Source organism: Chiloscyllium plagiosum, unplaced genomic scaffold, assembly GCF_037043375.1.
Source record: "Chiloscyllium plagiosum isolate Xiang-an unplaced genomic scaffold, Cpla_swu_hap1 HiC_scaffold_5, whole genome shotgun sequence".
NCBI lineage: Eukaryota > Metazoa > Chordata > Chondrichthyes > Orectolobiformes > Hemiscylliidae > Chiloscyllium > Chiloscyllium plagiosum.
The window spans coordinates 116,787,704-116,806,395 of NW_028270143.1; the positions used below are offsets into that span (position 1 = coordinate 116,787,704).

Genomic DNA, 18,692 nt, shown 5'->3' on the forward strand with positions numbered 1-18,692 from the left:
CTCCTTAGCCCATTCGCTCATCTGATCAAGATCCCATTGTACTCAGAGGTGACCTGCTTCACTGTCTACTACACCTCCAATTTTGGTGTCATCTGCAAACTTGCTAACTACACCTCCTATGTTCACATCCAGATCATTTATATAAATGACAAATAGTAGTGGACCCAGCACCAATCCTTGTGGCACTCCACTGGTCACAGGCTTCCAGTCTGAAAAGCAACCCTCCACCACCACCCTCTGTCTTCTCCCTTCGAGCCAGTTGTGTATCCTGCATTCTGTGAGATCCAACCTTGCTAAACAGTCTCCCATGGGGAACCTTACTGAAGTCTATATTGATCACATCCACCACTCTACCCTCACCTGTCCTCTTCATCACATGTTCAGAAAACTCAGTCAAGTTAGTGAGACGTGATTTCCCACGCACAAAGCCATGTTGACTATCCCACTCAGTCCTTGCCTTTCCAAATAAGTGTAAATCCTGTCCCTCAGGATTCCCTCCAACAACTTGCCCGATGTCAGGCTCACTGGTCTATAGTTTCCTGGGTTTTCCTTACCACCTTTCTTCAATAGTGCCACCTTGTTAATGAACCTCCAGTCTTCCAGGACCTCACCTGTGACTATCGGTGATACAAATATTTCAACAAGGGGCTCAGGAATCAGTTCCTGCCTTCCCACACCTCATCAGATCCAGAGGATATATCCACCTTTATGTGTTTTATGTGTGACATCCAGCACCACCTCCTCTGTAATATGGACATTTTTCAACATGTCGCCATCTATTTCCCCAAATTCGATATCTTCCATGTCCTTCTCCACAGCAAACACTGATGCAAAATAATCGTTTAGCGTCTCCCCCCATCTCCTGCAGTTCCACACACAGGCTGCCTTGCTGATCTTTGAGGGGTCCTATTCTTTCCCAAGTTATCCTTTTGTCCTTCAAGTGTTTATAAAATCCCTTTGGATTCTCCTTAACCCTATTTGCCAAAGCTATCTCATGTCCCCTTTTTGCCTTTCTTTAGTGTACACCTACTGTCATTATGGTAGCTAAGTAGTATTTTAATGGCAGACTATGTGATGTCAAGGCCTGGTGTACAGGATGGGAGGCTAGGACATAGAAGAGTTCAGGCCCTAAAATTCTTGAACTCGGTATTGAGTCCAGAAGGGTGCAGGGTCTCCAAGCAGAAAATGAGATGGTGTGCTTCCAGCATACACTGGACCCCACCAGAATGCTGCAGCAATCCCGAGACAAAGATGTCGGCCAGGGAACAGGGAGGTGTGCCAAAGCAGCAGGCAACTGGAAGCTCAGGGAACCCCCCCCACCTACCATGGGCAGAACGCAGATGTTCTGTGAATAGGTCACCCAGTTTCCCCAGAGATTACATTGAAAGCAGTGAATGCAGTAGACTACATTGTCAGAACTGCAGGCAAAGTGATGCTTCACCTGAATGGTATGTTTGGGCCCGTGGATACTGAGGAGGAAGGAGGTAAATGGGCAGATGTTACACCTTTAATGTTGGGGAACGTGCTGTGGGGAAATGTTGGGAATAAAGACGGAGTTAACCAAGATGTCCCATCGGGAATGGTCCCTACAGAAGGTGGACAAGGGAGTGGACAGGAACATGTGTCTGATGGTGACATCTCACTGGAGGTGGTGGAAATGATGGCTGATGATCTACATTTTGGCCGCAAAAGAGACCCTGAGCTTCCAGTTGCCCACCGCCCGAACACCCACCCACAACCTGCTGCTGCACCCCAGTGAAGCCCAGGACAAGTTGGGAGAACAAACCCCACCCTCCGCCTGGGGATCCCACAGCCCTCCAGCCCCAACACCAAACTCAATAACCCTAGAGTCCAAAATCTCCTATGTCCCAGCCCTGCACCCCACACACCAGGCCCAACCACCACCACCAACACACAGCAGGGTGGTTCTCTGAAAGGGGCATTCATTGCCCACTTGGTCCTGATGGTGAGCCGCCCAGTGCCCAGCCTGCTGCTGGTAAATTGGCAACGAGGACAGGGCTAGGCAGAAGGCACAGCACCCACTGGGGTTTGAGTGTCCTCCCCCACCAACCCCCCATCCCCAGGGGAGTGTACATCCAGCCCTAAGATTCAGTTATGTGAAACACCCGAGAGACTGGAATTGTTCTCTTTGGGGCAGAGAAGCTTTAGTGAACGTTTGGCAGAGGCTTTCGAAATGGTGAGGGTTTTGACAAAGTAGATGAGGAGAAGCTATTTACAGTTGGAGAAGGGCAACCAGACGGTGAAGATTTAAACAAGGTTTTATTTTCACTCAGCAAGTTTTGGTGATCCAGAATCCACTATTTGAAAAGGTAGTGGAAGTGTAACTTTCAAAAAGAGACTTTGATAAAAAAAACCTGACGGGCTATATTTCACATGGTTTTGAGAAGAGTGGAGTAGGATTAAGATGGACACAATAGGTTGTATCAATGCTACATGGTTATAAACCAGATAGTTATAAATTGTCATCAACCTGCAGTTACAGATTAACCTAGTAAACAGCAGCCTGAAAACTGACTGATACTTTTGAAAGTGGGGACTAAGTTATTCATCAATTGCTCTCATGTGCTCCTATTGTCACCTTTTGTTGCTGGAAACTGTTTTTCTTTTCAGCCACTCTTAATTATTGCCATCCTCTTTGCGTTATCTGGGGAGAAAAAGAGACGTCCCTTTATGTAAAATAAAAGTATTGCAGATACTAGAGATCTGAAAATGACAGCAAAATGCTGGAGAAACTCAGCAAGTCTGGCAGCATCTGTGGAGAAGGTAAAACAGAGTTCATGTTTCAAATCCAGCATGACTCTTCTGGTTCCAAAGTATTAACTCTGTTTCTCTCTTTCCAGATGCTGTCAAACCTGTTTCTTTTCTTCAGTGCTTTCTGTTTTCTTTATTTGCATTTACGTTATGGCCAAGTACATCTTCAGGGTGTCCTCAAATACATTGCAGCCTTTGAATAACCCTGATTTGGGTATAACTGACTGTTATTTCATCATTGCTGAGTCAAAGTCATTGAAGTCCCATTCTAGCAGCATTGTCGGTGCACCTACCAAAGGACTGTAGCGATTCAACAACACGGCTCACCACCACCTTGTTTGGGGCAATTAGGGACCTGCATTAAATGGCGGCATCTGTGAAGAGAAATCAGAGTTAATGTTTTTGGTCCAGTGACCCTCCCTCAGAATTGGACCTGAAAAATTAACTCTGATTTTTCTCCACAGACGCTGCCAGATCTGCTCAGCTTTTCCAGCAACTTCTGTTTTTGCTGCTGATTTACAGCATCCACAATTCTTTCAGTTTTTGCCTGCATCAAATACTGTCTTTGTCAGCAATATCCTTATGGACCCAAATCCTGATTTCTCTTTTGGATTAGCAATCCTTTTTCTTGGTTTTCTTTTCTATGTAAAACTACTGTAAAATTGTAAATATAGTTGTTTGCACTATTTGCAATGACTTCATCTAGCAATAACTTCATACTGATGTTTTTATTCAAAAACATCAGAAAAAATGTGTTTTGTCCGAGTCAAACACAAATTTACCATAATCAGGCAGGAAAATAAAAGTGACTAATTATTTTTAAGAAAAGGAATTCTGATGGAAATGTTTGAGAAGAAAATATTTAGTTTGCTGCTACTTAAGCAATAATGTTCACGTGATCATGGAAAATTTCTCCGGGCCAATGCAGTTCTAAATTACAGCAAGGCCACAGAGCTGTTCTGCTTTTGTGTGCTATATTGTGCCCTCTGAGCAGGGACACTGGAGATGTCTGGCCAAAGATCTGTGTGTGAGTAAAAGATTACTACTAGTTCTGTCCTAATCAGTGGTAGCAGGATAGTTGTATGTTTGTGGTATCTGTGGGCGTCAAATAGATTAATGCTGTGTAAATGCTCAAAGCTTGCTTAAAGTATCTGAAAGTGATTTAAATTGCTTTAATCCTAAACTAAGCTGCAGCTCCTGACCCATTCATTCACCAGATCAGACACACCACAATTTACTGAAGTCAGCAGGCTTATTTTAAGATTACAGTTGACTGATTGAGGATCTGTGCTTCAAGGGCTAACATATCCAGTGTATGTTTTAGGGCAATATTATTGCTATCTTTGGGATTGGATTGCAGGGCTGGCAGTGGAGATTTACTGTCTTGCAGATTATTGTGTAACAGTTCTGCACAGTATGCCTTGATTTAAAAATTATCTTTGTTTTTAAATCCCTCCGTGGCCTCAATCTTCTGCATTTCTGTAACCTCCTCAACCTTAGTGAGCACCAACGTCTCTGCACTCTTCCTTTTGCAGCGTCTTGTCCGTCCTTGATTTGCATCAATCCACAACTGGCAGACATGTTTTCTGCTGCCTCAACCCTGGTCCTTATGGAAGACTCTCACTAAGCCTATCTTCCCCTCTACATCTGTCTTTCCCCTCAAGACACATTCCAGTTCCAGTAAAGGGTCACTGGACCCGAAACATTCACTCTGCTCTCTGTCCAGACTTGCTAAGCTTCTCCAGCAATTTTTGTTTGAGTTTTGGATTTCCAGCAGTTCCTGGGATTTTTTTTTCCTCCTTGAAGCTAATCCTGTTGCCCAAATTATGGGTAACCTGCCTGAATAGGTTATTATGTGGTTCAACATCAGACTTTTTCTAGTAAGTGCCTTGGTATCATTCAATGCAGTGCTAGTCATGATTAAGCTGGTCACACCCTTGCTTTGGGTCGACAGGTTATGGGTGTCACTTCCATTCCAATGACTTTAGCACAAAACTCAAAGGTGACGCTCTGGTGTTATTGCTATTGGAGGTGCCATCTTTCAGATGAGATGTTACACCAAGGCCCCCTTTTCCACTATTAAGTGGAAATAAAAGTTCCCTTCTCATTATCACAATATCAGGGGAGCTGCTCCTAGCGACCTTGTCATCAGCATCACTAAAAAAAAGATTATCTGCTCATATGTGCACAGCTTTCTGGGAGCTAGCCTGTAAACTAATTGACGACCACATCTTTAACATTATAACAATGACTACACTTCATAAGGTATCTCATTGGCTGTGGGAAGTCCTATACTTATAAAAGTTGCTATAAAAATGTAAGTCTTTTAGAAAAGGACTGTCTAAATGCAAGTTGTTGCTGTGGTTTAGTTGCAGTTTTCTGATCCACGATCAGCAAAGTAATTACAAATGCATATTTGACCATCATGGTCAATAATTTACAGTCGGAGGCCTCAACTCTGGTAAATATTTAATTATTTCAGATATGGCAGTGTCAATGCCACCTTGGTCGTAAATTGTAATCATTGAAAGTTCAGAGACATGCAGATTTTACAAATTAATCCTTATCATATGTTTTCCTTTTTAAATTCATCCCACAGTATTTATTCAGTGTAAGTGTGGAGTGTCACCTTTGAGATTTATGCTCAAGTTACTGGAGTGGGGCTGGAACCCGTAACTACCTGTATCACCACTGCAGGGTCAAATTTTGTTTTGTTTCGAAGGTGCTCAATGTCAACTTGCCTCTATACAGTACATTGAACATTGGAAAACATTCCATGGCTCTTTGCAAAAGCTTATAAGGCAAAATAAAAATTGCAGTTGAAAGGGGATCCGCAGAGGGCTGACTAGAAGCTTAATTTGAATTATCTGTCTCTTCAAATGGAATCGTGCCAGAGGAGAAGAAAAAAGACCACCTCCTGCATCGATACGTTCAAATTAGTTCTTGCTGCGATATAGTTTGTGGGGAGGGAGTAAGAAGTGCATATTAGATGTCAGATAAAAAAAAACTTTGAATGGTTAGTAGACTGTATGTATTATTTGTCAACATTCAGTTGTTGGGGAATACATTCACAGTCAACTTCAAAATGAATGAAGAAAATATCAGTGTTTCAGAGATTGAGCTTGCACCTGCTTTACGAAGAAGATTGGTATTTCAGCTGTTAGAACCCTGAGGGAAAATCACCTTGTAGAACAATGGGTTAGGGATGTGGTGAATGGGACTGACTGGGATTGCTCCACAGAGAGCCAGCATGGACTGACTGGGCAGATTGGCTTCCCCTTGTGTTGCAGTGATTGTGATTCTGTTAATGAAAGCCGAGATCCCATATGCCATGTGTGAAGAAGGTTATCTCAGAGTACAATAGGACCTTGATCAGGTGGGCCAATGGGCTGAGGAGTGGCACATGAAGTTTAGATAAATAAGAGATGTTGCATTTTGGTAAGGCAAATCAGGGCAGGGCTTCTACTCTCAATGGTAAGCTCCTGGGGAGTGTTACCAAACAAAGAAACATAGAGATACAGATGCATAGTTCCTTGAAAGTGGAGTCGCAGATAGACAAGGGGTTGAAGAAGGGATCTAGCACGCCTGCCTTCGTTGGTCAGAACATTGAGTATAGGACTTGGGCCGTCATATTGCAGCTGGACAGAATATTGGTGAAGATACTTTTGGAATACTGCGTTCAAGTCTGGTCACTCTTCTGTAACAAGGATGATGTTAGATTTGAGACGGTGCAATAAAAATTTACAAGGATGTTGCTGGGACTGCAGAGTTTGAGCTATAGGGAGAAGCGGAATCGGCTGGGGATTTTTTTCCCTGGAGCGTCGGAGACTGTAGGATTACCTTATAGAGATTTATAAAATCATGAAGAGCATGCATGAGTGAATAGACAAGTTTTTTTCCCCGCGATGGGAGCTCAAAACTAGAGGGCATAAGTTTAAGGTGAGAGAGGGCAAAAAGGTTAACTTTTTGATGCAGAGGGTGGTGCATTTATATCAGAGGAAATTATGGAGACTGGTACAATTTCAACATTTAAAAAGCATCTAGAGGAGTATATGAATAGGAAGGGTTTAGAGGGTTTTGTTCAGCTTGAGATGTTTTTCTCACAGCTTTTGTACCAATAGTATGAGTCTATTGGTAGTCTTACATTCTGCTGTGTTAATTCACTTCACCAAATGGCTTTTCCTTTACAACCTTGAGCTTTTGTATTGACTTATGAACTCTACTTATTCACCATAGCCCTTATAGTAAGGCATTTGAATGTACATTATAGTTTTGTAAACAGTAAAGGAAGATTAAATTATGTCCTCTTGAGAATATTAAAAAGGGCAAAACTTTGCAAAGTACATTCTTGAAAGGTAATCATTACACTCTCTTCCTGTATTCATTTGCTGTTCTGAGTAACTTCCTGCAAATTCTACAGTCTACTATAAAATCTTAACCATCACTAAGAATGATTGTACAGTAAATATTAAAGATGCTCCTGTTGTCATATGGGAAAAAAACAGTCTTTGAAACTTCATTAAAAGCAAAATATTGAGGATGCTGGAAATCTGAAATAACACAAAATGTTGGAGAAATCCAGCAGATCTGGCAGCATTGATGGAAAGAGTAACTGTCAACATTTTCAGTCCTTTATGACTTCCTCAGAACTAAAATGGGCTGGAAAATGGTGATTTTTATGCTGTTGACAGAAGGGAATGAGGTGTGATTGGTACAGATGGTGAGGATGCCCAGAACAAAAGACAAGAAGAGTGCTAATGGTGGTCAAGGAGAAATACAGATGAAAGATGGGTGTAGGTTAAGGTGCGAAATGAGTCCACTTTACTGACAGCAAAGTCAACAAGACAAAAAAAAAACTACAGCCAGGGTGGAGGGAAAAATGTAAGAAAGACAAAGGACAGAGATTATGCACTAAAACTGTCTCCTCTTCACACCTTCATTTACACCCATTTTATATCTCTGAGGGTAGAAATACATTTCTATAATAATTTCTGTTTTGACTTATTTTAATAACTTTTTCCACTATCTCCCCTCCACAGCCTCGGGACTCTCTACTCCCTCCACCCCAGTGCAATCCACCAAACCAGCCTTCCCTCTGGAATCGTACAAACAGGAACCTGAACGTTTGGATGCTCGATCTCGTTCCTACTCTTCACCGCCAGACACAGGCCAGAGATTCTCTGTTCCAGTAGCCCCTCCTGTAGTGGCAATCAAGCCACTAGTCCCCCAGACCAGCTCAAATGCTACCCCGAAACCAGTAAGTACAAAACAACTGGCATTGGTAACATTTTGTGCCATTTTGCTGCAGACCAGAATCAATATTGTTTACCACGTTAATGGCGAGTAGTCACAAAATTTACTACAGTGGTATTAATCTCTTTTGATTCACTTCAGGGGGAAGTGGGGGGATGTAGGGGAAGGTGCGTGAGTGTAATAGAATGAGTCAATACATGTGTGAGTGAGTGCGTGACTCACTGTACCAGTCAGGCGGCGAAAATGAGGACTGCAGATTCTGGCGATTACTGTCAAGATTAGAATGGTGCCTGAGACCCGGGTTCAATTCCCGCCTCAGGCGACTGACTGTGTGGCGTTTGCACATTCTCCCCGTGTCTGCGTGGGTTTCCTCCGGGTGCTCCGGTTTCTTCCCACAGTCCAAAGATGTGCAGGTCACGTGAATTGGCCATGCTAAATTGCCCATAGTGTTAGGTAAGGGGTAAATGTAGGGGTATGGGTGGGTTGCGCTTCGGCGGGTTGGTGTGGACATGTTGGGCTGAAGGGCCTGTTTCCACACTGTAATGTAATCTAATCTAATCTGTAATCTAAAACACACAGATCAGGCAGCATCCGAGAAGCAGGAAAATCGACATTTTGGGCAGGCGCCCTTCATCAACCCTTCCTGATGAAGGGCTCCTGCCTGAAACGTCGATTTTCCTGCTCCTGATCTGTGCTTTTTTATCACCACTCTAATCCCCACTGTACCAGTCAGTCAATCTGTTAGTGTAAATGAGTGAATGTGTGTGAAGGTATGTGTATGAGTGAGTGTGAAAGTGCAGGTGTATACATGAGTGTGTGTCAATATATGTGAGTGAGTGTAGTTAGTTGTGTATGTAGGTACGTATGACTGTATAGATGATAACATATTGATTAATTTATAAGTGAAGAGTCATGAGCCTTTCAATTAGAAGATTGCAGAGTTCTGGAAGTGCACCCAAGATCCTGTTCTGGGGCAAAAACTATTCCATGGACACATTGTTTGTTGTCAGCATTTCCTTTATGGTAGAAGGTTTATCGCCCAACCTTTAGCTGTCCTCCCCAGGAGGGGGAGTCTTACCAAGGACAGTAATAACAATTTGGAGAGGTCATAGTTACCACGACAGAAGTGCACTTCTTCTTCCTGGCTTGTCAATCCTGAGATTATCAGTGATGAACTGTCCAAGTTGTAAGATTTAGAATTTTATCTCCCCACGCAACCACCTCCAACCCGCACCCCCCCCCCCCCCCCCCCGCAACACCCCCAGTATAGTGATCCCTCAAGTTGTGGCTCCACAGCCAGGAAGAAGTGGGGCAGTGCATTTTTTTGGGCCCCTTTAGGAGCATTTCCCCATTTGGTGTGAGTAGAGAAGATCCTGAAGATGACTGTTCAATTACAGATGCTACAATATGAAGATACCACTGACCCAAAACCTTCATGCAATTATCACCTGGGTGCAGATTCTTGAAAAAGGAGTCCCATGTTCTCAGCCCTTTCCTCATCACCAATTCCCCAACGCAACAGGACTTGGCAAATGGACCTTTCTGGAAGCCTATGTGGGATTTTGTTTAGTAAAGAGACCTTGGGACACAGGATCATGGCAAATTGGAGGTCCAAGTTCAGAGATGCTTCAAACCATAATGATCAGGACTGTCCTGCCTTGACAGCCATTATGTGTCTTCCTGGCTGGTGACCGCAGTCTTCCTGCACCATTTCTGTTACTGAAGAGTTCTGGGCCTGCACTGTGCCTGGGATGTCTAACCACCATACCAGCATGGGTGGCCCCCAGCAATAGTAAAGAGCACTCAATGGTATCATTCGAATGAGTCACTTATGCCATCCATAGAGACAGTCTGGGCCATTTTATATTTGTGACTGACTTCAACAAACTTCAGAGTAAACACAGGAAGGATATTCCCGATGAACAGGGAATCCAGAACCAGGGGTCACAGTCTAATGTAGACCATTTAGAACTGAGATAAAGAGAAATGTCGTCACTCATAAAGTGATGTGCCTGTGGAATTTTCTGCCACAGAAAGTGGTTGAAGCCAAAACGTTGAGTGCTTTCAAGAGAAAGTTAGCTATTGATCTTAGGGCTAAAGGGATTAAAGGATTATGTTGAATGGTGGAGCAGGCTTGAAGAGCTGAATGGCCTACTCCTGCTCCTATTTTTCTAATTTTCAAGCAAATTAAATTGAGTGATGTAATAGATGAAATGCACCATCAACTTCTTGATGCTAATTGTACTGGGTTTTCCTCTTCAGGCAATTTGAGATGTGACCCTCGGCCCAACTGTAGGAAGAGCCAATAATGGAAATGACTGTTTGTTTAAAAGATAAACTTGGCTGCAATTGCTAATGGTTTAACCTGAATAAGTCTACTACTTTGTGAAAGCAGATTAAAGGTTAAATGTTAAATGTTAGTTAATGCCTTTAATCTTATTAACAGCAAAAGGATTATTCACATTGTGGGAGTGCCAAGGAGTGATTGAACATGTGTCAACATCATATCCATTTTATGAAGGAACTCATAACAGAGCAAGCAGAAAGGCTGAGGCTCAAATTACTGTGGACCGTGCATGAACCAGAGACACCAACTGCAAGCACTAAGTTTATAGGGGAATGGTTAGTGCACTGTCCATTCACCCATTTCTTAATCTCCAGAGACAAGCGATAGCCTCCTAGTTTTCTGAGTTTAAGGCAGTTAATCTGTCGTTCAGTCTGTAGAGAGAACACACCTCAGTAAATTGCAGTGTTGTTAGTCTCTTTGTAAGTGCATAAAGGGATTGTAGGTCCCTTGCTGGAGGTTGGCTGCAAAGGGATCTGGTTTGCCAATTATTGTTCAGCAAGAACCAGTCACAGCATGGTAGTTCAAAGCCTGTCTTTTGACTGATGTCACAAGGAGCTTGTTCATCACTTCTTATGTTTTCCATTCCTCAATGCAAAAAATGTGTCTCTTCTACCTGCTGCTGAAAGTACAATGTGAAATTAATCAAAAATCAATCTCAAATTGGTTCCTCGATCCATAAGTCTGTGTTTCTGTTTCCACTGGGGAAAGTGAAAAAAATGGCTCATTGTTTGTTTGCTGTCGGAGCATGACACTGAGGAAGCTTATTTCATCAGTAAGGATATTGATGACTAAACTGGGAAGTTATGCTGAATCTTTCTAAAATTCTGGTTAACGCGCAACAAGAGTATCATGTCCAGTGCTAGTCATCACACTTTAGGAGGTCTGAAGGTCCTGAAGTGGGTGCAGAGGACATTTACTAGAGTGGGTCCAGGGATGAGGAATTCTAGCTATCAGATTAACTTTGAGATTAGATTAGATTCCCTACAGTGTGGAAACAGGCCCTTCAGCCCAGCAAGTCCACACCAACCCTCCGAAGAGTTACCCACCCAAATCTCTTTTTTTTAGATTAGATTCCCTACAGTGTGGAAACAGGCCCTTCGGCCCAACCAGTCCACACCGACCCTCCGAAGAGTAACCCATTTCCCTCTGACTAATGCACCTAACACTACAGGCAATTTAGCATGGCCAATTCACCTGGCCTGCATATCTTTGGACTGTGGGAAGAAACTGAAGCACCCAGAGAAAACCCACACAGACATGGGGAGAATGCGCAAACTCCTTGAAATCATTGTTTCCTAGAATCTTCACCACACTGACGACTTGCAGTTGCTGAGATTGTCTGTGGTACACAATCATATTGAATTTATTCTCACAGTAGTACTTCACTCTCCTATCAAACAACTCAAATTCTCTCTCTAGGAGTATCTTAAGTTTTGAATAGAAAACACAGAATTGAACTGCTGCTTGTCTTCCGCAGTTTAAGTTGACATAAAATTCTCATCTGTCTCTGCACCTCAATTTTATATATGTTAATTATGTCTTCTTGTCACAAACCAAAAAAAAACGTTTCCTCTGTTAAGGGAAACAACGCCGGTCTATCCAAATCGCTGAATACGTTGCCCTCGTTGTAAAATTCAGTCAACTTGGTCAGACATGACCTCCACTTAAAAAAGGCCATGCTGGCTGTTCTTCATTAATCCCTGTCTTTTCGAGTTCACGTTAATTTTATCCCACAGAATTGCTTCCAATAGTTTCCCCGCCCTGGAGGTTAGACTGACTGGCCTTTTTCCTGGCTTACCCCTTGTCCCCTTCTTGAATAATGAAACCACAAGGGCTGTCCTTCAGTCATCTGGTACCTCTCCCACAGCCAGAGAAGAATTGAAAATTATTGCAACATCTATTCCCTCTCTTGCTTCTCCCAAAATCTTGTCAGACATTTCACCCAGCCTTGAAGATTCATCTACCCTCTGACTAATGCACCTAACACTATGGGCAATTTAGCATGGCCAATTCACCTAACCTGTTGGATGATGTTTTCCTCGAAGCAAAGGTTGTTGAGTAGAGATTCACTGAAGATGTACAAGATTATGACAGGTTTATAGAGTCTTAGGGCAGGGTTTTTGATGACTCCAGAGATTTGAAATGGCATGTGAAAAAACACACAGACACACACACACTTCTCTCTCTCTTTCTTCCCCCCCCCCCACACACACACACACACACAAAAACTTGTTGCTGAAGGGACAGCGAACTAAAGGAGAAGGGATTGGAGCATTAATTTCAGATATAAACCGAGAACTGAGCACTTCGTAACGCATGTCAATTTCAAACAGACTTCATATTCATTTTTGCAAGAGTTTTAACCCATAGTGTGGGAGTCCTGATTTCTGGCTGAGATGCAACCCTTCTTTAAATGTGGATATGGTCTGCTTAAGTGTCATGATTTGTATCATTCATGAAAAGGCTGCAGCTGTCAGTGAGTGTAAAGAAAAGCTGCTGGATTGACTGATTGGCTGTTTGGTATGGTTTATTTAAAAAATAATCTCTTCCTGCAGTTTGAAAAAAGTTCATTACAAATATTTTTCAAAGGCTGTTGTTACAGCTGAGCCCAATATGAATGTTTAGTTAAATCTCTAAAAGTATTTATCCAAGCGGGGACAGTTGAGCTCATATTTTTGTGGTTAGTGAATAGAAGTTTGTTTGTTTTGTAACTAGTTGGGGGCATTTAAAATCTTCGGGGTTGAGGTGGTAGCTACTGTAGTAAAGCTTAGCCTAGTGGTAATGGAGCTGGGCAGGACAGGTTTGTCCATGATTAAGAGCCTCCGTATTTATTCAGGAAGTACTTCTATACTTGCTGCATTGTCAGTAGGCTGAGGATTTCACCAGATATTCCCCTCTGTGGGATCGTATTTGTCTCCCATGCATGCTGCTGACATCTTAAACTTTAATTGTAATATCTTGGGAACCAGAAAAAAAACCAAGAGAGTGAAAGTGGTATCCAGTTCCTGTCGAATCATTGGGAACGCATTGCCACAGTTAAAATTTCACCATTTGAATGTGTTTCATGCAGTCATAGAGATGTACAGCTCGGAAACAGACCCTTAAGTCCAATTCATCCATACTGACCAGATATTCTAAATTAATCTAGTTCCATTTGGCCCATATCCCTCTAAACCTTTCCTAATCATAAATCCATCCAGTTGCCTTTTAAATATTGTAATTGTACCAGCCTCCTCCACCACCTCTGCCAGCTCGTTCCATACATGCACCATCTTCTGTGGGAAAATGTTGCCTCTTAGGTCCTTTTTAAATATTGCCCCTCATATCTTAAATCTATGCCCTCCAGTTTTGAACTCCCCTAACCTGGGGAAAAGACCTTGACTATTCACCCTATCCATGCCCATTATGATTTTATAAGCCTCTATGAGCTCATTCCTCAGCCTTCGATGCTCCAGGGAAAACAGCCCCAGCCTATTCAGCCTCTCCCTATAGCTCAAACCCTCCAACCCTGGCAACATCCTTGTAAATCTTTTCTGAACCCTTTCAAGTTTCACAAGTTTCATGAATGAGTGTTCTTTCAGTCTCACCTGTGTGTAAGTGAGTGCTATATTAGGTTTTTTAGGAGTTTTCTTTCATCTCAGCCTGAGGACCAGGGTGGATACTGGGTGAGTAGCTAAGAAAGTGGTATGATGTGTTACAGAAGGGACATGACAAGTAGGTGAGCTATGAGGGGAGAGAGATGGAACAACTTTAATAACAGCTTGAACAATGTCCCAGAAAACTGAGAGAGACTGTCTAACTAGTTTGGCACTAGTTTAGGGCAGTACGGTGGCTCAGTGGTTAGCACCGTTACCTCACAGGGCCAGGGAGCCGGGTTCGATTCCAGTCTCGGGTGACTGTCTGTGTGGAGTTTGCACATTCTCCCTGTGTCTGCTTGGGTTTCCTCCAGGTGCTCCGGTTGCCTCCCACAATCCAAAGATGTGCAGGTTAGGTGGATTGGCCATACTAAATTGCCCATAGTGTTCAGGAATGTGTAGGTGCATTAGTCAGGAAAAATATAGGGTAGGGGAATGGGTCTGAGTGGGTTACTCTTTGGAGGGTTGGTGTGGATTTGTTGGGCTGAAGGACCTGTTTCTGCACTGTAGGGATTTTAATTCTAATTCTAATTCATCTGTCCCAGTAGACACCTCCAAAGAGCTTTTCAGGTTGGCTGATCTAAATCAAACCTGGCCCCACCTTCCTCAAGCAAGTATCCTCTGTGCCAGAGCCCCGTGTACCAAGCCAAGTTACGTAAAGTGGAGAAGATTTCCCAATTCGAGGTTACTGCCATAGTTTCATTATGGCTCAGAAGGCCATTTGATCCATTTAATCTATGCTGGCTCTCGATGGAGCACTGCAATAAATTCCTTTTCCTTTTCTATTTATATCTCCCTGCAAATTTATGTACCTGAGGAGTCTATCCAATTTCCTTTTGAAACCTTGATCTCCACTTCTAACTCCTTGTGAGCAGTGATTTACAGAGCATTGCCACCTACTACATTCAGATGTTCTTCCTGGCAACCTGCTACATCTCTTGCAAATGACTCAAATCTAATTCTGTGCTCCTAATACCATCAGCTCATGGGAATCTCAGTGGTTCAAGTAAAGACTCACCATCACCTTTACTTGCATTTAGGTCAATCAAGGTTGGTCTTGTGGGTGTTGCTGACATGTTAAGAATTGCTTGATATAAGTTCCTACAGGGTTCACTAGCACTGGTAGCATTTTTGATGCCTTGGAAATGTTCTGGGTTTTCTTTTGTTTCACCATATTTTATCAAGTTGCCTTTCCCTGAAATATGATTCTTATCCATTCTGAAAGGATTTACAGAATTGTTATAGTGCAGACAGCCGCCACCCAGCCGATCGTGCCTGCACCAGTTCTGCTACCTAGTGCCAATCTCTGCCCTTTTCCCCATGTCCTTGCACACTGTTTCTGTCCAAGTAATCACCTAATGGCCTCTTCAGTGACTCAATAGAACCTGCCTCCACGACATTTCCAGGCAGCGCATTTCCTAACTACTTGCTGAGTGAAAAAGTTTCTTCTCACAATGGAGAGGTGCATGAGACATCCATATTTTCTTTAAAGTTACCTGCAAGAAACCATCTTGTCTTATTTCATAAGTAAGGAATCCAAGACTCAAAACCGTTGGGGATGAATTTCAATTACATATATAGGTTGTTCTGCTATAATGCAGGTTTCGTTAATGCGAATTCACTATAACAAGATTGACGCACAGGGGACACTGTTTCAGTAGTGCAAACTTTTAAAAGCGTGTACTGGTTATAATGTGATTCCAGTCCCATCAGTTTAAGTGGTGCTGATATTACACAATGTTCTTATAACACAGAGTTGCACAAGAACGGAACTACTGCATTATAGCAAAACCGTCTTCTATTCTGCTCTCTTTCTAAAGACTTCCTATGTGAGGCTCGTGCTATCATTGTTGTGATCCAACTTGCAAATCTGTTTTAATGTGGCAAAAGATTTTTCCTTTGAATTGAGATAGAGAATTTATTGGATTTCTTTATACAGCTGAATTTAAATGAAATGGCAGTGCAAAGCATGAAGAATGACAGAATGTATATGTATCTGTATGGAACAAAAACAGAAATGCTGAAGAAACTCAGCAGGTCTGGCGGCATCTGAGGAGAGACAAGAAAGTTAATGTTTCAGGTTCATCAGAACTGATATTAACTAGGAAAAGGTGGTATTTATGCTGAAGGTGAGCTACAGGGGGGTGAGGTTGAGGAAGTGGAGTGGAGTGAGCAGATAGGCAGAGATAGAGCCCAGGGAGAGAGAATGACAAAAATAACAAAGAACTGTTGATGCTGAAAATCAGGAACAAAAACAGAAATTGCTGGAAAAATTCAGCAGATCTAGCAGCATCTGTGGAGAGAAAGCAGAGTTAACATTTCGGATCTAGTGACCCTTCTTCAGAACACTTCAGCTGAACCTAGGCTCAACAGCTTTTTTTGGATGAGTCAGTTATTCAGATTTCCCCTCTGTGTGAAGAAGACCTGCATTCAGCACTTATCTCTGGGAGACCCAGATGTGATTTTAAAGTTATACCCTCTTGTTCTGGATACGACAGCCAATCCCTGCCTGCCCCCCACCTTCCAAAATGGGGGAACATCTCGTTATCTTGTCGAACTATCTCAGTTAGGTCACACTCAAAAATCAAGTATTACCAAACATTTTATAAACTTGAAAATATCAGAGTTTAAAGAAAACCAGCTAGAAATTTAAAAAAAATCAACAAATAGTAAAGGTTTCTATAAATATCTGAAGGAGAAAGAATATAACAAAGTGAGCATTGGTCCTATAGGAAGCGAGACTGAAGAATTAATAATGAAAAATAAGGAAATGGCAGTCAATTTGACCGGTTTTTCTTTGCATTTGTCTTCTCTAATGAGGAGATAAGTAACAGCAATAAATCAGGAAAAATGGAAAGGAAAATCACAATCACCAGACAAGTGCCACTTTGTAAATTGTTGGAGCTCTGGACTGATGTCCTACGTCTTGATGGACTTCATCCTATGATCTAAAATGAAATGGCTAATGAGATTATTGATGTGTTAGTTTTAAATTTCCAAAGCTCTCTTGATTCACAGATAGTCTTGTTAGACTGGAAGATAACAAATGTTGCTCCTTTATTTCAAAGGGAGAGGGAAACAAGGCAGGAAATTACAGGCTAGTAGCTTAGCATCTTTGGTATAAGTGATGTTTTGAAACTTGAAAGGGTTCAGAAAAGATGTACAAGGATGTTGCCAGGGTTGGAGGATTTGAGCTATGGGGAGAGGCTGAACAGGCTGGGGCTGTTTTCCCTGGAGCATCGGAGGCTGAGGGGTGACCTTATAGAGGTTTACAAAATTATGAGGGGCATGGATAGGGTAAATAGACAAAGTCTTTTCCCTGGGATCAGTGAGTCCAGAACTACAGGGCATAGCTTTAGGGTGAGATGGGAAAGTTATAAAAAAGACCTAAGGGGCAACTTTTTCACACAGAGGGTGATATGTGTATGGAATGAGTTGCCAGAGGATATGGTGGAGGCTGGTACAAATGCAACATTTAAAAGGCATTTGATTGGATATATGAATAGGAAGGGTTTGGAAGGATATGGGCCGGGTGCTGGCAGGTGGGATTAGATTGGGTTGGGATATCTGGTCGGCATGGACAGGTTGGACCGAAGGGTCTGTTTCCATGCTGTACCTCTCTATGACTCTAAGTTATAGCAGGAACTTGGAAAAGTTCAAATTAATCAGGCAGTGTCAACATGGTTTTGTGAAAGACAATGCTTTGATCCTTTCTTGATGTCTGTAGAGTCATAGAGTCATACAGCATGAAAACAAACACTTCAGTCCAACTCTTCCATGCCAACCAAACATCCCATTCTGACCTAGTCCTATTTACCAAGATTTGGTCCATATCCCTGTAAACTCACCTTATTCATGTACCCATCCAAATCCCTTTAAAATGTTGTAATTGTCCCAGCCTCCACCACTTCCTCTGGCAACTCATTGCATATAAGCACCGCCCTCGGTCTGAAAAAGTTACCCTCAGGTCCTTTTTAAATTTTTCCCCTCTCACATTAAACCCAAGCCACCTAGTTTTGGACTCCCCCCACCCTGGGAAAAAGACCTTGGCTCTTTACCCTATCCATTCCCCTCTTGATCTTATAAATCTTTACAATGTTGTTCCTCAGCCTCCAACAGTTGGGGAAAAGCCCCAGCCTATCCAGCCTCTCCCTATAACTCAATCCCTCAAGTCCCGGCAAAGTCCTTATAAATCTTTTCTGCACCCTCTCAGGTTTAAAGACATCCTTCCTGTAGAAGGGAGACTAGAATTGAATGCAGTATTCTAAACGTGACCTCACCAATGTCCTGTACAGTTGCAACATAACATCCCAACTCCTATACTCAGTGTTCTGATCAATGAAGGCAAGTGTGCCAAATGTCTTTTTCACCATTCTGTCTACCTGTGATTCCACTTTCAAGGAACTATGCATCTGCACTCATCAATCTCTCTGTTCGGCAACACTCCCTAGGGCCCTAACATGAACTGTATAAGTCCTGCCCTGATTTGCCTTATCAAAATGCAACTCCTCACATTTATCGAAATTAAAATCCATCTGTCATCTTTGAGGAGACAGAATGTGCTCAAAAATGGACTGAGGAGAGCCAGGAGGGAGCAGAAGAAAGGTTTGGCAGGAAGGATTAGGGAGAACCCAAAGGCGTTTTACTCATACCTGAGGAATAAGAGAATGATCAGGGTGAAGATA

General features: G+C 42.5%; 1 protein-coding gene across 4 annotated transcripts in view; it reads left to right on the forward strand.

Annotated features, from left to right (window-relative positions):
- Window positions 1–18,692, forward strand: part of LOC122550126 (5'-AMP-activated protein kinase subunit gamma-2-like) — a 470,860-nt gene that overhangs the window by 355,094 nt on the left and 97,074 nt on the right. For all 4 annotated transcript variants that reach the window (XM_043690750.2, XM_043690749.2, XM_043690748.2 and 1 more), the window contains one exon: window positions 7,812–8,029. In XM_043690750.2, the coding sequence (XP_043546685.2) occupies window positions 7,812–8,029 (218 nt within the window). The remainder of the gene's footprint in view (window positions 1–7,811; window positions 8,030–18,692) is intronic.